The sequence below is a fragment of the Eulemur rufifrons genome, chromosome 7, assembly GCF_041146395.1.
Source record: "Eulemur rufifrons isolate Redbay chromosome 7, OSU_ERuf_1, whole genome shotgun sequence".
NCBI lineage: Eukaryota > Metazoa > Chordata > Mammalia > Primates > Lemuridae > Eulemur > Eulemur rufifrons.
The window spans coordinates 150453485-150477314 of NC_090989.1; the positions used below are offsets into that span (position 1 = coordinate 150453485).

General features: G+C 39.7%; 2 protein-coding genes across 2 annotated transcripts in view; one reads left to right on the plus strand and one right to left on the minus strand.

Annotated features, from left to right (window-relative positions):
- KIF15 (kinesin family member 15) overlaps positions 1–11371 on the minus strand; it is a 72752-nt gene extending 61381 nt beyond the window's left edge. The window contains exons 1-4 of the mRNA XM_069473530.1: positions 11288–11371; positions 6177–6219; positions 4787–4970; positions 3038–3114 (exon numbers count right to left, since the gene is read on the minus strand). Of these exons, the coding sequence (XP_069329631.1) occupies positions 3038–3114; positions 4787–4970; positions 6177–6219; positions 11288–11306 (323 nt within the window). The 5' untranslated portion in view covers positions 11307–11371. The remainder of the gene's footprint in view (positions 1–3037; positions 3115–4786; positions 4971–6176; positions 6220–11287) is intronic.
- A 163-nt stretch (positions 11372–11534) lies between these two features.
- Positions 11535–19431, plus strand: KIAA1143 (KIAA1143 ortholog). The gene is made up of 3 exons (XM_069473531.1): positions 11535–11672; positions 18312–18456; positions 19092–19431. The coding sequence occupies exons 1-3, from the start codon at positions 11565–11567 to the stop codon at positions 19301–19303; spliced, it is 465 nt and encodes a 154-aa protein (XP_069329632.1). The 5' UTR covers positions 11535–11564; the 3' UTR covers positions 19304–19431.
- Positions 19432–23830: the final 4399 nt, after the last annotated feature.

Here is a 23830-nt window from a genome sequence, read left to right on the forward strand (position 1 = left end):
CTAATGAGAAATGGGTATTATTGAATCCCCTACAAATAGGGTAATCCTATAAATTATTGTCCAAACAGGCACTTGAGTGTGAAGGGTACACTATTAACAATCACTCTACAAGTGGTACTGTCCTTGGTAAACCAGAATGCATGCTCACCCAACCAATAAATCAAACACTCACTTCTCTCCAAGTGTTACTTACTTGTACCCACAACTATTGAAAGAAATTTTCATTAAGTTATTAATGAATATGCGATGAATTAAACATTACAAGTATTATGTCTACAGGGTCTTCAAAGAAAACAGTTCTGAAAATATATAATCTCTAGCAATTGTGGCTATTATTTCAAATTCATTTTTTAACTTCACCATAAAATATTCTACAAAAAAAAATCTTTACGCTCTGTCTCACTGCTCAAGAAAGAACATTTAGTTAGTTCTGCTGACTATAAGTATAAAAAGCAAAGGCAAATTTTCACAGTGGAATATATGTGCAATATGAGCCTAGGCTTTGAACTTAATATATTTTATTCCTATTAAAAACCTCTAGCTCTAAATAGAATTAGAAAGCCTACTGCTAGAAGAAACAGAAAAAAAAAGAATGATCCTATCATGCTGCCTTCTGTACCCATAGCTGACATTCCAACATTAAATGTACAGCAATGTTTTCAGGCTATCAACATTTAGAAAAACAGGATCATCTCTCACTTTAAATATACATGATTGTGGAAATGTAAAGTGCTACAGCCACTTTAGAAGACAGCTTGGCAGTTTCCTACAAAGTTAATTATAGATTTGCCATACGACCCAGCAATTGGAGTCCTAAGTGTTTACCCAAGTGATATGAAAATTTGTGTTCACACAAAAACTGATATTCAAATGCCTGATTTATTCATAATCACTAAAAATTAGAAGCAAGCAAGATATCCTTTAATGAGTGAATGTATAAACAAACTGGGGTACATCCATACAATAAAATACTATTCAGCAAAAAAAGGGAGTAAGCTATTATCGATGCATAAAACATAGACAAATCCTAAATGCGTTTTACTAAGAGAAAGAAGCCAGATCCAAAAGGCTACATATTGTATCATTCCATTCATATGACACTCTGGAAAATGTAAAATTATAGAAATGGAAAAACAGTATACTGGGGATGCCAGGGATTGGAAGGAGTGGGTAGTGGTTGGCTACAAAGGGGATGGGGATGCACAGGGGGATCCCCGAAAGTGAAGGGACTCTTCTCTATGGTACTGAGACAGTAAATACAGAAGGTCCCTGACTTAATGACAATTCAACTTCGGACTTAAGAGTTTTTGACTTTATAATGATGCTTTCAGCTGTGTCTGTTAATGATGAGTACCTATATAACCATTCCGTTTTTCACTTTTTGAACAGTATTCAATAAATTACATGAGATATTTAGCACTTCATTATAAAATAGGTTTTGTGTTACATTATTTTGCCCAACTGTAGGCTAATGTAAGTGTTCTGAGCAGGTTTTAGGTAGGCCAGGCTAAGCTATGATGTTCAATAGATTAGACGTATTAAATGCATTTTCAAATTACAATACTTTCGACTTATAATGCGTTTATTGGGACATAATCTCATCATAAGTCGAGGAGCCTCTGGTGAACTTTAAAGTATACAAACTAAACAAACAAAACACATCAATTAAGATGTTGGGGAATCCCAGGATGGAATGCATCTACCTACATTATATTACAAGAGCATGGTGTAACTGCACTGAAGGGAGTGGGTGGGAAGGAGCTGGCCTAAGTAACTTTAGAAAATAGGTTCTGACTGGAAATTATAAGGTTAAAAAAAAAGGAACTGTACATAAACACTGAATTCAGTAAATCTTTTTCTCACAGGGGTACAGGTAATTCTGAAACTGTTTTACATGTATATTGGGGTTGAACAAGTTAGTAAATGGATGATAGATGGTAAAAGCCAGGTTTCTCACTGTTAGCAAGGGAAGTTACAGATAAATAAGAAAGGAAGGCTAGAATCACCCTGTGGTACTAGAGTCAGAGACATCAGTATGATCTCATATTTAGCTTTACATATATATATATTTATATATGTATCTATATTTATATATATAAATGGATAGGTATACAATTATATATATGTCTGTACACAAGATTTAGTATATATACATATATTACCTAGCTCTGTCTGCTGAGAAGGCCTAGAAGCAATGACATTCCAATAGCAACAAACACACCTAGTGCCTAGATTGTGGTTTCTAAATACCACTCTCCAATAAAAGGAACCAGAGCTCCTTGGTGAAATGGTTGATTCTAGGCCTAGGGCAGGGGAAATACAAGATGAGCCTGGAGCATCTTGTAGCATCATAAAGGAAGGAAGGAATCAAAAAACAAAAGCATGGGATATATCAAAGAGACACAGAAACCAACCTCAAAAGGCTCCCACTGACCAAAGCTAGAACAACACAAGCAACAAGATAAATAAGGTAGTATTTGACTATAATCCAAAGTAAAAAATAAATACATGAGTCCACACCATATAAATAATTGAATAAATAAATGGGAGAACAGACAAGTCTTTCTTACAGAAGAATTTCAAATATATGTATAATAGAAGCTCTCCTCTCCACTGCCCCTCTACCTTGTCAGCCAGGTGGAGCCAATCTAATCACATGAATCCTTAAAACGAGAGAACCTATTCTAACTGTAGTCAGAGGGAGACATGACTAAGGAAGAGCCAGAGAGTTGCATGTTGTTGGCTTTGAAGATAGAGAAAAGGGGCTGTCAGCCAAGTAATGTGGGGGTCCTCTAGTAGCTGGAAAAGGAAAAGAAACAGATTTTCCTGTACAGCTTCCATAAAGAAATGCATCCTGGCTGACACCTTGATTTCAGCCCAGTGAGACTCATGTTGAACTTTGGACTTACAAAACTGTAAGATAATAAATTTGTGTTGATCAAGACACTAAGTTTGTGGTAATTTGTTACAACAGCAATAGGAAATTAATCTAAGCACTTACTATTGTACCCTTGCGTAACGACAATCAACAACTTACTATGCAAAGATGGTACCATTATAACCGCTCATGCAAGATTCCACGATGTTCTTAGCCACAGTTGAGAATACAGACTCCTACAAATGTAAGCAACAAACTTGTTAACATTTCATAAAAATGAAAACATTTTTCCTAAACTACACTCTACAATATAACAATAAAAATTGAGTGCTTAGATTTTTAATCACTTGTGAAAATATGAAGATTATATCCATTATAGAAAAATGGCTACAACATGTAAGATGATAAAACTTTAAACATAACTATGTCCATTAATCTCCTATACAATTATAGATTTAAAGCACACATCTAAACCTTATACGGAATTTTATATAGCATACTGAATTATACTGGTATTAGCATACAGTACATAGCCCCAAATTGAGAGGTGCCATAAGTGTAAAATACATATCAGATTTGGAAGAGCATTAAAAAAGTGGAAAATATCTCATTAATAATTTTACTTCATATTGATTACCTGTTGAAATGATATTTTGGATATATTAAAATTAATTTTATCTGGTCCTTTTACTTTATTTTTAATGAGGCTACTAGAAAATTTTAAATTATATATGTAGCTCACTTTATATTTCTATTGGCCAGCAATGCCCCAGATGAAAAGGAAAAAGATCTAAAGATCTAAATGTTTCATCAAAAACATTCATGTATATAGCAGGAATAATCAAGATCTGTGATGTTTAATACAGTAGCCATTAGCTACATGTGGCTATTTAAATTAATTAAAATTAAATAAAATGTAAAATTAGTGCCGCAGACACACTAGCCACATTAAAAGTGCTCAGCCATATGTGGCTAGTGCATCTGAAGCACTGAATTTTTAATTTTATTTAATTTAAAATTTATAAATTTTAAATTTATAAATTTTATAAATTTTAAATTTTATAAATTTTAAATTTATAAATTTATTAATTTAAACTTAAATAGTCACATGGGTCTAGCTAGAGGCTACAGTAAAGGACAGCATAGATATGGAACATTTCCCTCACTGCAGAAAGTTCTATTGGATAGCACTAACTATATCTCAATTAAATTGCCCTTAATTAGAAAAGCAGTTTTAACATCATAGTAATCCTATATCCTTAAACTAGGCAATTAAGCTGTACTTATTAATCAATCATTCAAGTGCCTCGGAAAAGTACATACTCACTAACCTCCATCACTGAATGGAAAGGGAAAGTAAGGCAGGCTTGTGTCATTCTGGTACAAAATTTGAGGAAAGAAGAAAACCAGTCAATAAAATTAGATGTAAAATCTAATAGTAGGGCCAGGCCTGGTGGCTCACGCCTGTAGTCCTAGCACTCTGTGAGGCTTAGGCAGGAGGACAGCTTGAGGTCAGGAGTTCGAGATCAGCCTAAGCAAGAGACCTCCTCTCTACTAAAAATAGAAATAAATTAGCTGGTCAACTAAAAATATATAGAAAAAATTAGCCAGGCGCAGTGACGTTTGCCTGTAGTCCCAGCTACCCGGGAGGCTGAGGCAGGAGAATCACTCGAGCCCAGGAGTTTGAGGTTGCTGTGAGCTAGGCTGATGCCACGGCACTCTAGCCTGGGTAATAGAGTGAGAACCTGTCTCCAAAAAAAAAAAAAAAATCTAATAGTACATGTGTGGAATGTTTCAGCTTCCTTATCTGAGATCTACCAAACTAAAAAGAGACCAGAAATGAAATCCTTACAAATAACAAAGCCTTCCATGTTCCAAGTGAAAAGTTAAGTTTTCAATTATCATTACCTGAGTGGTGTCCATGTTTGCAACATGATCAAATGTGAAGATCTTGGGCTCAGGATTGGAGTGCAGCCGGACACTCACGGAGGACAGCACAGACAAGCATAAGCTTTGCTCTCCATCAGCTGACCCAGAACCTTCTGCAGGTGGACGAATTCGCACAAAAACTTTGATGGCATCACCTTCATTACTAAAGACAAAAAACATGTAACAGCTAAGTTTACTGGAGAAAAGAAAACTGAACAAGGATGTGAGTCTCACATTGCCTCTAATGTTCTATAATGAGAGTTTCCCCAACAAAGCCCAAGACCTACCCCATTTAAATTTACCTCTTTTAAAAGTCTCACACTACCCACACTCTTTACTGATATACTTCACAGTAAAGGGTTGGTAAAAGGGTTGTGGCACTTTCACAACCCATTACTTGAAAGGAACTCACAGGGAGTTCATTTCAAGGAATTCCAAGCACTGCTTGTCTCTTATTTTCCTCTTTTTTTTTTTTTTTTTTGAGACAGAGTCTCGGCCGGGCGTGGTGGCTCACGCCTGTAATCCTAGCACTCTGGGAGGCCGAGGTGGGCGGATCGTTTGAGCTCAGGAGTTCGAGACCAGCCTGAGCAAGAGCGAGACCCCATCTCTACTAAAAATAGAAAGAAATTATATGGACAGCTAAAAATATATATAGAAAAAATTAGCCGGGCATGGTGGCGCATGCCTGTAGTCCCAGCTACTCGGGAGGCTGAGACAGGAGGATCGCTTGAGCTCAGGAGTTTGAGGTTGCTGTGAGCTAGGCTGACGCCACGGCACTCACTCTAGCCTGGGCAACAGAGTGAGACTCTGTCTCAAAAAAAAAAAAAAAAAAGAAAAAAGAAAAAAAGAGACAGAGTCTCACTCTATTGCCAGGGCTAGAGTGCAGTGGTGTCAGCCTAGCTCACAGCAACCTCAAACTCCTGGGCTCAAGCGATCCTCCTGCCTCAGCCTCCCGAGTAGCTGGGACTACAGGCATGCGCCACGATGCCCGGCTAATTTTTTCTATATATATTTTTAGCTGTCCATATAATTTCTTTCTATTTTTAGTAGAGATGGGGTCTCGCTCTTGCTCAGGCTGGTCTCGAACTCCTGAGCTCAAACGATCCGCCCACCTCGGCCTCTCAGTGTCTCATTTTCCTCTTAACAGCAATGATAAAATAAGTCATTCCAAGGGAGAATTATGCTGTTGATTCCATTGCTTAGCCTGGAAAGTGAGAGGGCAGGGAAGGTATGTGATTTTCCCATATTTCCAGCTGGTCTAGGACCAAGTTAAATTTTGAAACAAGTACCCATTACTATGTTAAATGGTTGTTTTAAAAATATTACATCCCTAATTTTTTGAGGCTCATCAGCAAGATTTTTGTCTTACCTGGGCTGGTTAGACTGACAATTTGTCACATTGCGTAACTCAGCTAGAAAAAAAAAAGATAAAAATTAAAATTGCAATACAGAAATGCTATTCTTCTCTAACATACTCCTCAGTTGCTGACATGCCTCAGCTTCCTCAGATCCCTGACATGAACAGTGGGGCACTCCAGGGCCCCAGCCTTGATCCTATTCTCTGTTCTATCCTGACCCATTACATTGGTGATGACATCCAGTCTTGTGGTTTTAAATGCTAAATATGTATTGATGATTGCCAAATTTAAACCTTCTCCTTGCACTGCTCTCCAGAGCCCCAAACTCTTATATGTAATTGACTACTTGATATCTCCAATTGGATGTCCAGTGGGCGATGTTTCAAATTTAACATGTCCAAACCTGCGCTCCTGATCATCCTAGCCTCACCCCGGATGTGCTTCTCCGTCTCAGTTAATGACAACTCCATCTTTCCAGTTGCTTAGGCCAAACACCTATAATCATCCCTGACTCCATTCTTTCTCACTCTTCATATCCAACCTGTCAGAAAATCTTTGGCTCTAACTTCAAAATATATCCAGAATCCTACCACTTCTTGTCAAATCCACTGCCACCACCATGGAATCGAGTCAGCAACATCTCTTACTTGGATTATTACAACAGTCTCCCTGCTTCTCCCATTCCATTCTATTCTCAACCTAGCAGACAGAATAATTCTGTTAAAAAAAGAAGTCAGAAGTCAACTTCTGTCATGACATAATGAGTAATGCCACTGACCCACTCCCCAGTGAAACTGGTGAAATTAAAAAAAAAAAAAATAAAGCCTCTGGATATGTTCCCAGAGGCAAATAGCAAATGAAGAAACATCTATTCAAGAAAATCTATGAAAATTCAGTAAGAAAGGTGATTCTGTTATTTGAACCAAGTTCACTCTCTCCCTCCCAGCTCAGCAAGGTAGAGATTCCACTCCAGACTGCAGCAACCAAGAACACAGGGATTCCTCTTCCTTCAGGTCCAATTAGAGGGCTTTCTTCCCAGGAGTAGCAGGAAGTCAGAGTTTCTCGTTCTGTCTCCAGCTAACTACCTGTTGCTGAGGCTAAGTCCCAGACAAGTTTGATTGAGAGGTGAGGGCTCCCTTCTCTGACCCAGCCCTAATTTGTGGAACAGAGGCTCTACCTTGGCTGCTGCATGCTGAGTACATCGGAGTCCTAATCATCCTTGGCCCAGTTCATGAGGTAGTGGTTCCACACTAGGAAAGGAAAGTTGAGAAGATCCCAGGCTGCTATACTCCCCCACATCAACCAATTGCTCAGCAACTAGAATGAGGATGTCACTCAGAGACAACATTGCCATTATTCCCATCCCCAGCATCCAGGCTCAGAGACTTTGCTTTGGGGAGGAGACAAGCCATAAACAGATAGCTTCTAATCTCTTCCCAAAGGAGCTGACTTCATTTGCAACAGAGCACAGAGAAGTTCAAACATAAGGACACTCTCAAGAACAGTGGAGGTTGCAGTGAAAGGTAATTATGAAGATATTCAAGATACAAGCTAAATTGCATGCCTGTTACTTTGCAGGAGAGAATGGGAAATAAAGACAGCTAAGTGCAGCTGAACTGGAGTCACAACAAATATCAAACACGGACCTGAGAAACTACTACTACAAAGGAGCAAGAATTTAATTGGAGTAACTTGTAGGGCAATTTATGCCAGGGGCATTGTTGAAAACAGTAGAGCAATCAGGTGGCAATTACTGGAGTTTAACAGCTGAGTGTGGTCAGAGAAAGAGATCCCTACCAAAACCACTGACATCCCAGGATAACTGTGGACATATCCAAAGCTGTGCTTCCCTGAGGAGCAACATCAAAGGCTTAACACCACGGGAGAGAAACAGACTTCACTAAGTCAATCCAGCCAGTTGCTAAACAAATAAGCAAGCAAATAACAATAACAAGCCCTAGAGGGTAGGCTGCCAGCTCTTCAGCTGTCCAGAGATCTCTATAAATGATCAGATGAATATTGATCTGCACATGTGTAACAGGCCTGCAATTTAGCTTGTATCTTGGCTTGTAAATCTAAAAGGATTCCAAAGTAAAACATTTACTTAAATAAAGTTAACAAGCAAATAGTAACATATAATGAAATCAAAAATTACACAAAATTAGACAATTCTGCCATGATTTCTAATTGAGATCTAAGGAAGCATCATTGAAAAGTGCTAGAACTTGAATGCAGTCATCCTGGATCCAGATATCCTACTCTTAACTACCTTGTTATTCTGCCTCTTGATCAAAAGTTAAAGGGAGTATGAAAGCTTATCATGTGGCTATAATTATTTTGACATTAAAAGAAAGTCCTCTGTAGATATTTAATGTAAAATTCTTTCAACTTTGAGGTCCTCTATGTGCCTGCCTAAAAATATGTTGAAGACTATTCACTGCAGCTTTATTCATAATAGCCCAATCTAGAAACGCAAATGTCCATCAACAGAATAAACAAATAATGATATACTCATATAATGGAACACTACACAGCAGTGAAAAAGAATTGCTGCTACATACAACAATGCTCACAGACATAATGTTCAGTAAAAGTCAGAACATGAAAAAAGAATATATACTGTATCATTTATACGAAGTTCAAGAACAGGCAAAACCAACCAGTGATGATAAAAATCAATAATGATTGGGGGCAGGGTAGTTATTGACTAAGAAGGGTGACAGGGAACTTTCTGGAGTACAGGAACAGTTTTGGGGGTGGTGGTTACATGAGTGTATTCGTATGTAAAAATTTGTTGAACAGCATTCAAGATTTGTGCCCTTTACTGCTTGTAAGTTATACTTCAATAAAATAGTAAATTCTAAAAAGAGTCTTCTTGCTTTAAAAAGACCATCAGATGCTCTACCCTGCAGTCTAGATAAATACTCATCGGTCATTTGCCCAAACATGATTAAGTTCAGAAAGGGAATGTGTTTAAGACTGGGTTTACCAGTCAATTTCATAAGGGTAACTTTTCACTTTCTTATTTCTCTGATTTCACAGTTACCACTCCATGGTGCCAATGTTTGTCACTAGAGATAGGCTTCATGGGCATAAAGTAAAAATTGCAGAGAGCTTCATCCTCCTGTGTGTTCCCACTTCATAGACCAGACCTCTGGACGGCTAGGAATGCAAGAAGCACTTACCTGGAATATTATCAACCTCAATTTTGCTAACAAACTTTAGGGAGTGGAAAAATTCCCCATGGCATCACCACCATCATAAAGAGAAGCTGTGAATATCTTTGCTCCCACCACTTTTAGAAAGGTTCTCAGCTTCAGTTTACAGACTGGCTAGAGCCCTTTAACAGACAGTAACACACAAATATCACTTTCTATTAAATAAGCAGATGCTTCACTTATGTCACAGGCATCAATAATCTTTTGCTTGAGTCCAGGTTTACTGAACTTATCGATAAGGTGGAAACAAAGAACAAATACTGTGATTGTGCAGAAAGCAGGATGAATATTTCCATCTGATAATGTACCAACTTGTATGCTCATAATCCCTGAATACTGAAAATGGCGAAGGAAAAAGAATATTTTAGATGGAAAAAGATAGCATAATGAAGTGTTCAGATAATGGTATGATTGACCTAAAAGGTTAATAAAACAACCCCACCAAAACAATTACAATTGACAGAGAGCTAGAAACCTTAACGCTGTTGGAAGGTACAAATGCCAAAAGGTCACAATTTCTTCAATCATCTAACATAGGCATCTCCTCATTACTCTTCAAACCCTTCACAAAGACCTCATTAAGTCAGCTTGTTAGGGACAGAAAAACAAGAGGTAATGGAATGTTAGGGACAGAAAATCAAGAGATAATGGAATGATAGGAGCAGAAAAACAAGGAGGAAACAGTTAAAGAAAAACAATAAGAAGGAAATAGTTACAGAAAAATAACCAGGAAACAGTTATTTCAGTCTTAAAGAATTGTGTAATTAGACCATGGAACAGGGACCACCAATCAAAAAATAGACAAACACCATAAATGGTGACTTTCCCTATCACACATGTACAGGAGAAGGGTATGCCTGGAACATAACCTTTAAGTCATGTCCATATCTGGAAAAATCCAGACCCCAAAACCTGTGACATATAGTAATAAGTAATTATACCTGACCTTTACATCAACATATGATACTAGCATATAAAAGGAAAAACAAAGAAGAAGACAGTGTCTTCTCTACTCATGGAGACAGATCCATTTCCCCTTAGGAAATGTACTTTCGTTTTGCACCCTTAAATTTCCTTACAATAAATTTTTCAGGCATACTTGCTGAGTATCTGTCATCTCTCTCCGTCACCTGGACAAAGGCTTGCGATTCCAAGCCAGGAGCTCAAGAACAGGGGAAACACTTCAAAATCCAGCCACGGACAGGACCGTGACAAGCTCATAATCAGCTTTAAAAAACAAGACTGCTTAAGAGATTGGGCAATGTAAGTGGCACACGTACACAGAACAGCACATTTCAAGAAATTAGTGAAAACTGAAGGGCTTATCACAAGCAAAAATGACAGTGCTCTCCTCCGTGGGGGGGGGGCGGGGGGGGGAAGGAAGAAATTGAACAGGTCTCCTTTAGGTGAAAATAGATATTGTGAGAATATAAAGACATGGCTAAAATCTGTGATTTAAAATTCCCTTATCTACGGAGAGACTATCCAAAAGAGAAAAAGGTGCTTAGAACATAAACAAATCCTTCCCTCAGGAAGGTCAGAAATGTGTAAATACGCAGGTGGTGGTGAGAGCGAGGGCGGATCCTCAGGCAAGGCTACTCAGAGAGGTAGCCCTGACCGGGACGTGGTAAGAGGCGAGCGAAGAAACGGAAGAACCGAGAGAACAAAAGGAAGAACAGCAGGTTCGCTGCTCATCCTAAGCGCCTAGAACTGTGCCAGGCTCCTACCCTGCGCGCAGTACACAGAAGGAAGGGATGAAAGCCCTTCCACCAGCGTATTGTCTTTGAGGGACAGAGAGAGATTCCAAACGCTCCTGCCGCCCAGTCAGCACCTGCCCTTCACACCCCGTAAGGAACCCTGCAGGCGGGGAGGACGAGGTCTCGAAGTCGGGACTCTTGACTTACTTTTGCAGCCGGGTGCCATAGCGCCCTCACTTCTGGATCCCGAGACCAATGCTCCCGATGCCCCCACCTCCAGGCGCGCCGCGCCACGGGATCCCGCCCGCTCAAGATGGCCGCGATTTGAATTTGGCGCTGGGACCAAACGTTGACGCCAGCATGGAGGCCGCCATGTTGCCCGGCCTACGCATCAGGGGTGTGGTGCCGGTGACGACACTAGTAAGCGCCACCGCCGCTGTACTGTCAGCGTCGGCCAGGGAGCCTGTCTTTCCCCAGAGCTGCTATGAGCAAGCGGAACCAGGTGTCGTACGTGCGGCCGGCCGAGCCGGCGTTTCTGGCCCGCTTCAAGGAGCGGGTCGGCTACAGGGAAGGGCCCACCGTAGAGACCAAGGTGAGCCCGGGGCAGTCGCGTTAGCGACCCGCCACTTCCGGCTTCTGCCTTGACCTGGAAGCCAGGTACCGACGCTCCTGGCCCCCAGTTGGCATGGAACGCTGACTCCAAGCTGGTCCTTTTCAAGCGACTACAGACTTTTGGGCCCAGGAATCTCGCTCTGTGTCGTTTATCAGAGCGCTGCTGGGTTTTTGAAAATGACCTGATGTAGGTAAAGCGCCTAGTCTCTGGTAAATAGTAAAGAAAGATAACTTTCCTGTCTGTTCTTTCCACTTGTTTTTCTCGAAACCTATGAGCAGAGTAAGTGGTAGCTACGTCCTGCTTTCCAGATAAGGAAACAGGCCACTCGATCAAATGACCCAGTGTCCTAGGACTGGAGTCTGGAACGTCTTTGGAGGAATGTCTGGATCTATTTCTATGCTTTGTTTTTACCAAAAAAGCAAGCAAATTTAAAAAGAAAAAGAATAGGCAAAAGGCTTAAATATCTTGGGTCTGAATAGAACAGGAGCTTCAGGAAAGATCCAAAACCTGACTACTGTAGTTGGGGTCTGGGAATCAGTGGGAATCAACTTCTGAGCCTGCTAGGCTTCAATCCTGGCTGGTTCACACCAAAATTTGCTCTCCCTCTTTCAATAGGAACAGACCAGTATGTTCAGGTGATGTGTGGAGAAATAAATTTACCACTCTGTCTAGTGCTTGCACTAAGAACTACCACTCAAGTAGAGCTGGGTAGAAGAGACCAGATTGACTTACGTGAAATTATTCATTGAAGGCATAACTTGTTTTACTGTGCTTTGCTTTGCTGAGCTTCGCAGATATTGCATTTTTTTATGAATTGAGGGTTTGTGGCAACCCTGCTTCATCAAGTCTCCTGGTGCCATTTTTCCAACAGCGTGTGCTCATTTCGTGACTCTGTGTCACGTTGGTAATCCTCACAATATTTCATACTTTTTCACTATTATCTGTTATGGTGATCTGTGATCAGTGATCTTTGATGTTACTATTCTAATTGTTTTGGGGTGCCATGAACCACACTCGTATAAGATGGTGAACTTAATTGATAAATGTGTATTCTTGCTGCTCTACCAACCAGCAATGCTCTTGTCTCTTCCTCTCCTTGTGTTATTCCCTGAGACACAATATTGAAATTAGGCTAATTAACCCTACAATGGCTTCTAAATGTTCAAGTGGAAGGAAGAGTCGCATGTCTCTCACTTTAAATCAAAGGCTAGAAATGATTAAACTTAGTGAAGAAGGCATGTCAAAGGCCAAGAGAAACCAAAAGGTAGGACTCTTGTGCCAAACAGCCAAGTTGTGAAAGTAAAGGAAAAGTTCTTAAAGGAAATTAGAAGTGCTACTCCAATGAATACACAAATGGTAAGAAAGTGAAACGGGCTTATTGCTGTTAGGGAAAAAGCTTTAGTAGTTTGGATAGAAGATCAGACCAGCTGCCACGTTCCCTTAAGCCAAAGCCTAATCCAGAGCAAGGTACTAACTCTCTTCAATTCTATGAAGTCTGAGAGCGGTGAAGAAGCTTCATGAGAAAAATTTGAAGCTAGCAGAGGTTGGTTCATGAGATTTAAGGAAAGAAGCTGGATTCCATAACATAAAAGTGTGAGGTGAAGCAACAAATGCTGATGGAGAAGCTGCAGCAAGTTATCCAGAAGCTCTAGCTAAGACGGTCAATGAAGGTGGCTATACAAAACAATAGATTTTCAATGTAGATGAAATTGCCTTGTATTGGAAGAAGATGCCCTCTAGGACTTTTATAGCTAGAAAAGAGAAGTCAATGCCTGGCTTCAAAGCTTCAAAGAACAGGCTGACTCTTCTTAGGGACTAATGCAGCTGGTGACTAATGCAGCTGAAGCCAATGCTCATTTACCATTCTGAAAATCCTAGGGCCCTTCAGAATTATGCTAAATTTACTCTGTGTTTTGTAAATGGAACAACAAAGCCTGGATGATAGCACATATGTTTATAGTATGATTTACTGAATATTTTAGGACCACCTTTGAGACCTCCTCAGAAAAAAAGATTCCTTTGAAAATATTACTGCTCCTTGACAATGCACCTGGTCACCCAAAAGCTCTGGTGGAGTTGTACAAGGAGATGAATGTTGTTTTTATGCTCTGATGGAGTTGTACAAGGAGATGAATGTTGTTTTTATGCCTGCTAACACAATATCAATTCTATAGCCCATGGATCAAGGAGTAATTTCTACTTTCATGTCCTATTATTTAAGAAATATGTTTCGTAAGGCCACAGCTCCCATGCATAGTGATTCCTCTGATGGATCTGGGCAAAGTAAATTGAAAACTTTCTGGGAGGGATTCACTATTCTAGATGCCATGAAGAACATTTGTGATTGATGGGAGGAGGTCAAAATATCAACATTACTAGGAATTTGAAAGAAGTTGATTCCAACCCTCATGGATGATTTTGAGGAGTTCAGCCTTCAGTGGAAGAAATAATTGCAGATGTGGTACCAATAGCAAAACAACTAGAATTAGAGGTGGAGCCTGAAGATGTGGCTGAATTGCTGCAATCTCATGATCAAACCTGAATGGATGAGGAGTGGCTTCTGTAAGCATTGTTTTCTTTTTATTTTTTTCTTGCTGCCCCCAATTCTTTCATTCTGTGAACATTGTTGAAATGACAACAAAAGACTTAGGTCTTCCTGTAGAAAATGGGCTAAGAAGAAAGATTAAAAAAAAAAAGACTTACAATATTACATAAACTTAGCTGGTAAAACAGCAGCAGGGTTTGAGGAAACTAACTCCAATTTTGAAAGAAGTTCTACTGTGGGTAAAATGCTATCAAACAGCATCACATGCCACAGAGAAATCTTTTACTAAAGGAAGACACAATAGATGGGGCAAACTTTATTGTTGCCTTATTTTAAGAAATTGGTCTGGGTGCAGTGGCTCACGCCTATAATCCCAGCACTCTAGCCCAGGTAGTAGAGCAAGACTGTCTCAAAAAAAAAAAAAAAAAAAAAATATTGCCACAGCCACCCCATCCTTCAGCAACCACCACCCTGATCAGTCAGCAGCCATCAAGATCAAGGCAAGACCCTCCACTAGCAAAACAATTCCAACTCCCTGAAGGCTCAGATGATCATTAGCATTTTTTAATCAATAAAGAATTTTTAAATTAAGGTATATACATTGCTTTTTAGACATAATGCTATTACACACTTAATAGACTACAATGTAGTATAAACATAACTTTTATATGCCCTGGGAAGGCAAAAAATTTGTGTGACTCACTGTTATCGATATTTGCTTTATTGAGGTAGTCTGGAACCAAACCCACAGCATCTCCAAGGTATACCAGTACAGTGAGTATGATGTACCAATTCCAGACACTGTGCCAGGCTCTGAAAGGACAAAGAGATGGATCTCCAAAATGCCACGTTCTTTAACACCTTCCTGCCCCACCTCTTCTCTGCTTTCACAGGTCACCACCTTTCTGAACCCCTTTGAAGCTCCCCAAACAATTACTCCTCTGTTCTTCACTTTATCCATATCTCATCTATAATACTCATTTTGCGTTGCAACTACTTGCTCTCCTGTATATTTATTAGAAATAGGGTCTCACTGTTGCTCAGGCTGGTCTTGAACTCCTGAGCTCAAGTGATCCTCCTGCGTCAGCCTCCCAGAGTGCTAGGATTACAGGTGTGAGCCACCACACCTGGCCATTTTCCCAGCACCTAGCATAGTGCCTGGCAGTAAGTATTGGGTGACATTTATATTGGTTGGATGACTATGCTTGTCTGTGCAAGGATTCATGGAGGAGGAGATACTTAGATTGAGTCTTGAGCATGGGTAGGTCAGCAGGTAGAAATGGAGGGAACAGCATGGGTAAAGGTGTAGAGATGGGAGTCATGGACTATGTGTAGAAGTGATAGAGGTCCCTCATCTCTATCTGTAGAGATGAGGCCATATATGGCTACTCCGTAGGTAAAAAGGAGCCATTTTTCCTAGAAATGGAAACATGATCGGGAGTGACTATTCCCCATGACCAAAAATAGTGATAATGACAAAGAGGATGAGGTTTGAGAAAAGGGTCATGGATTCAGCAATGAGGAGAATATGAGACCTAACTTTACTTTGCTTGAGGTTCTGGTGATGATCATATGCACATAGTTGACACCTTGAGGGTTATAGCTTATAATGCTATCTTAGGAGAACTTGGAGAAAGCTTTCTAGTTAATTAATATCAGTGATTCTCGCTTATTTATTTAATCAAGAGAGTTTTCCTTAGGTACCCTGTGTTCCAGTTTGAAAGACCCACTTCATTCTTAATCAGGTTGGCAATATACAGTATCCCCCTTATCCATGGGGAAAAGGTTCCAAGACCACCTGTGGATGCCTGAAACCACAGATAGTACCGAACCCTATATATATTATTTTTTTCCTATATATAACATATCTATGATAAAGTTTAATTTATAAATTAGACACAGTAAAAGATTAACAACAACTAATAATAAAATAGAATGATTATAACAATATACTGTAAAAAAAGTTATGTGAACACGCTGTCTCTCTAAATATTGTAATTGCCCTTCTTTCAGACTGAGGTGGACTGCAAGCCACTGAAACCACGGAGAGCAAAACCGAGGATAAGGGGGGACTACTGTAATCAGCATTTTAGTGATCTAATAACAAAAAGAAAAGAGTTTCATGGGAAATCATTATAAAATTAAGCTCATCTCATTTACCTTCTTGAGAGTTAATTCATGAATGGCTTTGAATAGTCCTCAGTGGCTACTGCCACTGTCCCTAGACTGCTTCTCTTCTCTTCCAGCCAGTCACATAAAAAAAGAGAAGAGAGTCAGAATTAATGTTTCTTAACCTAATGAACACCAGGAATGATTATATTTCACATTGCCATATCCCTGGCTAAAAATAATTATAAATTACCTAAAAATACTTATTAATTATTGTTTGTGGTCATTTATTGGAAAATTTCAGAGAAAAACAGGCAGAAACTGATGAATAATCAGTGAACTAACATGGATATCATTAAAGAGAATTCACTTGTTGAATGACAGAGCAGACTTGGGAACTGGAGATGTAAACAAAATAGATGAATATGTTTGTGAGTAACTTACCAAGGCTCTGGGTAGTTCATCATTTTTCATCCTGTTGGTCATTCATGAGTTGATCAACAAATAATTTCTAGGTTCTGTGCCTTTAGATACAGAGATGAAACATATAGTACCTCTCTAAAAAGGAGCTTACCTAATGGTGACAAACAGAAAAGCATTGAGAAGACAGTGTAATACATGCTACCTGTGCATTTAAGAAAGAAGAGGAGGTGAAGTTAGTTAAGCAGTTCTAGAGGAGCTAAGTCTTGAAGGCAGCTTAAGTAGGAGTTGCCCAGGGACAATGGGGTTTTCTAGGCACTGGGAACTTGTTCAGAGACAGGGAAGGCAAAGGAGCCGATATGTTGTTCATTGATCTCCAAGTACTCAAACCCAGCTGGATTGTAGACACCATGAGAGAGTGATGTGGGATAAAGCTGTGGTTACAGGCCGAGGCCAGGTCATGCAGGGTTTTATTTACAGGGTAGTGGTCAAATAAATCATTAGATAACCTTATGTACAATTAAATATAAGGCAGTGATTTTTAAAAATCAGATAATTTTATATGTATTGCAAAGTACCGTACAAAGCTATTTTTGAGAACAAAATTTGGCAGAGTGGGACTTTTATGGTGCCTGACATTTTTAAAAAATCTGAATCAACTGGCAAAATGTTACCATTTGTTATATGTATACAGTGAGTAGTATGTGGTTTCTGTTATTCTCTGCAATTTATGCTTGAGAAATTTCATAATTTGAACTAATAAGAAAAAAGAAACCAAGTCACAGGGTAGTATGTACAGTATTTTGTATACAAAATGTTTTCTATACCTACACATTTGTATACACTTGGAAAATAGCTGATAGGATATCCACCAAACTGAAGCTGTTAGAAGGGCAAAGTGAGGAGCAGAGGTGAGAGAAAGTACCTTTTACTTCCTTCTTTCTATACTTTGGTGGTGTTTGAGGTCAGCAGTCCAAGGCTGGTACAGCAGCTCAGGCATGCCAGCAAGGATCCAGGCTCCTTGAGTCTTTCCATTTATGCCACCCAAAGCAGGTGGCTGCCTTCCTTATGCCTAAAAATGGCTCTGGTGCTCAGGCTTCACGTCTGCACTCCAGCAGGATAAAGGGATACAGGCAAAAGCTTATGCTTGCCACATCTGTCCTTTTGCATGTTTGAGAAGAGACAAAGGTGAAAAGTGTTGAGGAGCAACGAGAACAGGTGTGGTTCAGTGCTGCCCTGAGTAGGCTAGGAATGATAGCAGTAGCCAAAGCAGAGGGCCCCAGGTACCAGCAACTGTAAGCTGGGTCGTCCTACAGAGATAGAAACAAATCCCACTAGACAGGCACCCCAGCATGACAGGCAGGCAGACCTGTTCCCTCACATGGTAAGGTTAGTCTCTTTGGAGTTACTTAAAAATTCACGGCCAAACACATTTAGTTAATAAAGTTACCCTTCTCATTTCAATGATGCAGTTTCTCACAGAAGCAGTGGTTGTATTTCATTCAAAGTCAGTGCCCTAACATTATATTTGTGTCTTCCCCTAGAGAATCCAGCCTCAGCTCCCAGATGAAGATGGTGATTACAGTGACAAAGAAGATGAACAGCCCCAAGTGGTGGTTGTTAAAAAAGGAGATCTATCAGCTGAAGAAGTCATGAAAATTAAAGCAGAAATAAAGGCTGCCAAAGCAGGTATATTTGAAAATAATCTGGTTTTTCTAACAATTTAAGGAGGCTGGAGTATGAAGTTGTTTTATTTTATGTAATAGTATGGTATGTTTGAAGGAGACATTTCTAGGTTCAGGGCTTGGCTTTGACACTTACCGTATGTGTAACCTTGAGCAAGTTATTTCATTTCTCAGTCTCAATTTCCTCATCAAAAAATAGGGACAATAATTGTACCTACCTTATTAGATTGTTATGAGGATTAAGTGTTAATTTGAGTAAAAATATCCAGTTTAAAAAAAAAATAAGTGCTTAGGTTTATAACCAGTCAACAAAAATCTGTTTAATTAGTGCCTGAAGTGTGGTATGTTAAACATTTATTACATTGTTTTAGGGGAAAATGCTGCAGTTCCAAACAATCACTTTTCAAAGTACTTAAAAATACAACCTAATTGTAATTAATTGGGACTGGCAGTAAGTGAGTTTTTGAGTGACTGCCTGTAGGGCCTTATAGGGCCTATAGCTAGAGGCAGTGGAGACCAGACTGAATTGACTCAAGGAGATCCTTAAATACAATATGAGATTTTCTTGCTATTTGACTCTTTGATAAAGACAAAATAATGAGGAGAGAAGAAAGTTATTAAAAATTTGTTTTTGCTCAGAGGAAGAACCAGCGTCAGCTGATGGAAGAATCATGTATCGAAAACCAGTCAAGCGACCCTCAGATGAAAAATATTCAGGTTTAACAGCAACCTCAAAAAAGAAAAAGCCAAATGAAGATGAAATAAATCGGGACTCAGTTAAAAAGAACTCACAAAAGCAAATCAAAAACAGTAGCCTCCTTTCTTTTGACAATGAAGATGAAAATGAGTAAGTGTAAACATTTTGGACGTAGTCTCCTTGAAAAATATATGGGGTGTTTTTTAAAATAAGATTTTTTTCCTATTATAGGGAGTTCATTATTTAGAAAATACAGGAAAAAATTTAATAAAATAAACTACATCTGTCCATCAATACCTCTCTGACTTGAAATGCCAACTTGGTAAAAGTTAATACTATTACCATTTTGTTATTTCCTGTGTTTGGGTGTGTATGTAAATTATATATTTTTAAGCAAAATACATCTTGTTTGTATAAACAAAATTGTATAAGTTCTCTGTCCTGCTTCTCACTTGACATTACATTGTGAGCATTTTTCCAGGTCAGTAAATTTCAAAAACCTGACATTCTTAGCTGCAGAGAATTTTACAGTTAAACAGATCCCCTGTTGTATCTTCCTCATTAGGAGAATCCCACTTTGGGTGGGGAGATGATAATGTGTCTAGTCAAAAATACCTCCCCAGCTCCTGCTAAGGGTGGCCATGACTCAGCTCTGGCGAGTTAAGAGTTAGAAGTGGAATTCTGCTTAATAAAGCTGCTGAGTTTTTTGATGCAAAAGGACAGACTTGGCAAGCATGAACATTTACCCTTATCTCTTCATCCTGCTTGAAGTGCAGACATGAAACCTGAGGACCAGAGCCATTTTTAGGCTTAAGGAAGGCAGCCATTTGCTTTGGGTGGTTTAAGTGGAGAGACTGAAGGAGACTGGATCCTTGATGGCATGCCTTGAGCTGTTGTACCAGCCTTGGACTGCTGACCTCTAAACTTCTTGAGACATGAGAAGAATAAACACTATGCTTATTTAAGCCTCTGTCAGGTTTCTCTCTGCCAAATGCAGGCCTAAGTAATAACAATAACTGGTCAAACATGCTTGTATAGGCATCTCTGAGTATATGTCTGATGATTTCCTTAGAATGAATTGCTGGAAGCAGAATTACTGGATCAAAGTATTTGAATATTTTTAAAGCTATTGATATTTACTTTCAAATTGTTTTCTAGAGAGACTTTTAGCATTTCATTTACCATCTATAAGAGTCCATGTCACCTCATGCATGATAATAGTGCACCAGCCTCGGGGTGGCACCAGGCTTTTAATTTTTGTCAATTTGATGTATTGAAAATAGTGTTTAGTGGTTAAATTTAATTGGCATTTTCTTTGATCTCCCAGGGAAGCTAAACTGTTTTCAAATGTTAAGAGACCATTTATATTTCTTTTCTGAATTAACATGTTCATTTTCCATTAGTATAATCACATTTTCCTAACTTGTAAGTTACATAATCAATTATTTTTGTTCTGTTTCCCAACCTCTGTATCAGATAAAGAATCACCTATACTCCCTTGTTCTTTGTTTTTATTTCTTACATTTTAAACTTTATTCCATCTGGAATTTATTTTGGCATACTTTTTTCTTGAATAATCGATTGTCCTAGAACCATATCTGTTTCTCACTCATTTGAAAGGCCATCTGAATGAGAGAGTTCGCCAGGTGTTGGGGTAGGGAAGGGAAGCGCTGTAAAGTCTGAGCCTTTCCAGGTGATTCCTCCAGACCCTGCTTAATCCTAACAATTTTCCTCATTAGTAAAAGTCAACCAAAACTGGGGGCTTGTTAAAATCCCATCCTTCACCAGCCACATCCACCTGAAATTATGAATTTCAGATCATCTTGTCATAAATTTGGTGCCACATCTATGTTTGCCCCATTTTAAGTACCCAGTATAAATAATACTCAAACGTGATGTATGTGTGGGGGCCAGGGAGCCTTAAAATAGGCTCTTTCCGAATTACTCAAACTAGTCCTGAAGCCATGCTGCAGTACTGTTTTTAATATATACTTACTTGTTACATAAGCCAAGGGTTTTTTTCCCTAATTTATATCATTACTATATCTATTCTTGTACCAAAGTACACTGTTTTAATTACTCTAAATTTTAATATGTCTTGGTATCTGGAAGTGGGAATCTTGAAGGCAGGGAATTTGTTTTATTCACCACTATCCTCAGTACCCAGAAAAGTACCTGGCATATTAAGTGCACAATAAATATACTTATATGAATGAGAGTGTTGTCTCTAATTTTCTTTTTATAGACCAGTGATTCTCAAAGTGCGGATCCTGGGCCAACAGCATCAGAACCCCCTGGGACCCTAAAAATACAGATTCTTGGGCCTTACCTACTGAATCAGAAACTGCAAGTAGGGCATAGTAATCTTTATAAGGAGCCTGCCAGGTGGTTCTGATGTTCACTCAAGATTGAGAACCACTAATAATGACTACACTGGTCTCCACCTCATCCACAGGGTATGTTCCAAGACCCCCAGTGGATGCCTAATGCCACAGATAATACCGACCTTTACATTATGTTTTTCCTATACATACATACCTATGATAGTTTAACTTACAAATTGGGCACAGTAAGAGATTAACAACAATTGATAATAAAACAGAACAATTATAACAATGTACTATGATAAAAGCTATGTGAATGTGGTCTCTCTCTCTCAAAATATTATTGTACTGTGCCTCAGGTAACTGAAACCATGGAAAGCAAAACCGCAGAGAAGGAGGACTACTGTATTAGAACTATAATAAGAGATAAAAATTTAAACAAGGAACATGAAAAACTTTTTAAATGTCTTAAATGTTGAAATACATCATGCTGATGAAGCCTTTACCACAGGTGGTATTTGAACAATGTGAATGTAAGAGCTAGCAGCAAGGAAGCACGTCTTGTAATGAAAGACCAAGACCAAAATATGTACCTTGTGAGATGTGATGCGCAATTGCTTCCCATTCTATAAACTGCTCTTCTAGAACATTGGGTCCTGTAAACTGCAGGATCTACTTTGCTAAGAGAGGTGAGTGTGGAGTCAGAGAAGAGGGACTAGGCCTCTTCCCTCATGCTGCTTCTAGGCAAATGTTGAACCAAGTGTTTGAAGCTCCAGAAAGTACAAGTAGTAAGCCTTTGTGGCAGCCACGTGGTGCTAATTCTGCAGGCTTGCAGAAAGCAACAGCTGTGGAAGCTTGGCAGTCTCCACCCAGATTTCAAAGAATGTTGTGGAAAGCCTGGGTGTCCAGGCAGAGACTTGTGGGGTGGAGCCCCAACAGAGAGCCCCCAGCTAGAGCAATGCTGAACAGAAATGTGGGGTTGGTGCTGCCGCAGAGTCCCCACCAGGGCAATGCAGAGTGGAGTTGTGGAAACAAGGCCACCACCAAGAGAGTCCCCATTAGGAATTGTGGAGCTATGGGAATAGAACCACCACCAGGACCCCAGAACTGTAGAGTCACTGGCAGCATGCAATGCCCACCTGGGGAAGTTTCAGACACCATATTCCAACCTGTAGGAGCAGCCACATGGGCTGCACCAAGCAAAGCCATAGGGGTGGGGCTGCCTGAAGCCTTGGCCCAACCCCTGCCCCAGTGTGTCCAGAAGGCAGCACAAGGAGTCAAAAGAGAGATTATTGTCTAGCTTTAAGACCTAATGTCTGCCCTTGGGTTTCAGACTAGCTTGGGGCCTGTTACTCCTTTCTTTTTGCCTTTTTCTCCATTTTGGAATGAGAATGTCTGCCTTGTGCCTATGCCAGCATTGTATCTTAGAAGTGCATAACTCATTTTGATTTTACAGGCTCGCATATGAGGCTCTTGACTTTGGACTTTTCAGTTGGTGCAGGAACAACTTAAGACTTTGGAGCTATGAGGTTGGAATGAATGTATGTGAGAAGGAAATGAGTTGGGTGTGGGGGCAGGGACAAAATGCTATGGTTTGAATATTTATTCCTTCCAAAACTCATGTTGAAATTTAATCCCCAATGTGGCCATATTGACAGGTGGGGCCTTTAAGAGGTGATTAGGTCAGGAGGGCTCTGCCCTCATGAATGGAATAATCCATTCACAGGTTAATGGAGTAATAAATTAATGGATTAATGGGCTTTCAAGGGAATAGGACTGGTGTCTTTATGAGAAGAGGAAGAGATCTGAGGTAGCAGGATCAACTCCTTTACCATATGGTGCTCTGTGCCACCTCAGGACTCTGCACTCACAACTAAAAAACAACATCTAGACAGGTATTTGACCAAACATCTGGACACCATAACCTAACCAACTTAACACTGTTAGGTTTATTCCAGGTGGGAACCAGAAAAGTATGTGTAGGACAGAATGTGGTTAATGCAAAACTTAGGCTTGTAAAACAATAGCCTCAGGAGTCTGGGGAGTCCCCGGACTTTGTAGATCTGACAGCTGCAGCCAGGATTCCTTCCCCCTGATAGATACCAAGGCTATCCCTCCCTAGCTCTCCTGATAAGGACGACGCCAGAGCAGAAGGATGGATTCGACTAAAGCAAAGGGGTTGGTCGTTTAAAGAAGAATTTACTACAAACAGCTGTTCTGCCCACTGTCCTCTGCTGCACGTAGCAGGAAGCAATTCTTCACCTGCCAATTTGGCCCAGAAACGAAGAACTGAACAGGGCTGGTGGGAGGGGGTCGGCTATCCCCATTTATAAAAACCCTCACTAAACCCCCTTCTG

Bases quoted from the DNA above. Each gene is read 5' to 3' on its own strand.
- KIAA1143 (XM_069473531.1), top strand. From the start codon at position 11,565: ATGAGCAAGCGGAACCAGGTGTCGTACGTGCGGCCGGCCGAGCCGGCG. The intron at 11,673-18,311 runs GTGAGCCCGGGG...GTCTTCCCCTAG, and splicing joins GGCCCACCGTAGAGACCAAG to AGAATCCAGCCTCAGCTCCC. The intron at 18,457-19,091 runs GTATATTTGAAA...GTTTTTGCTCAG, and splicing joins AATAAAGGCTGCCAAAGCAG to AGGAAGAACCAGCGTCAGCT.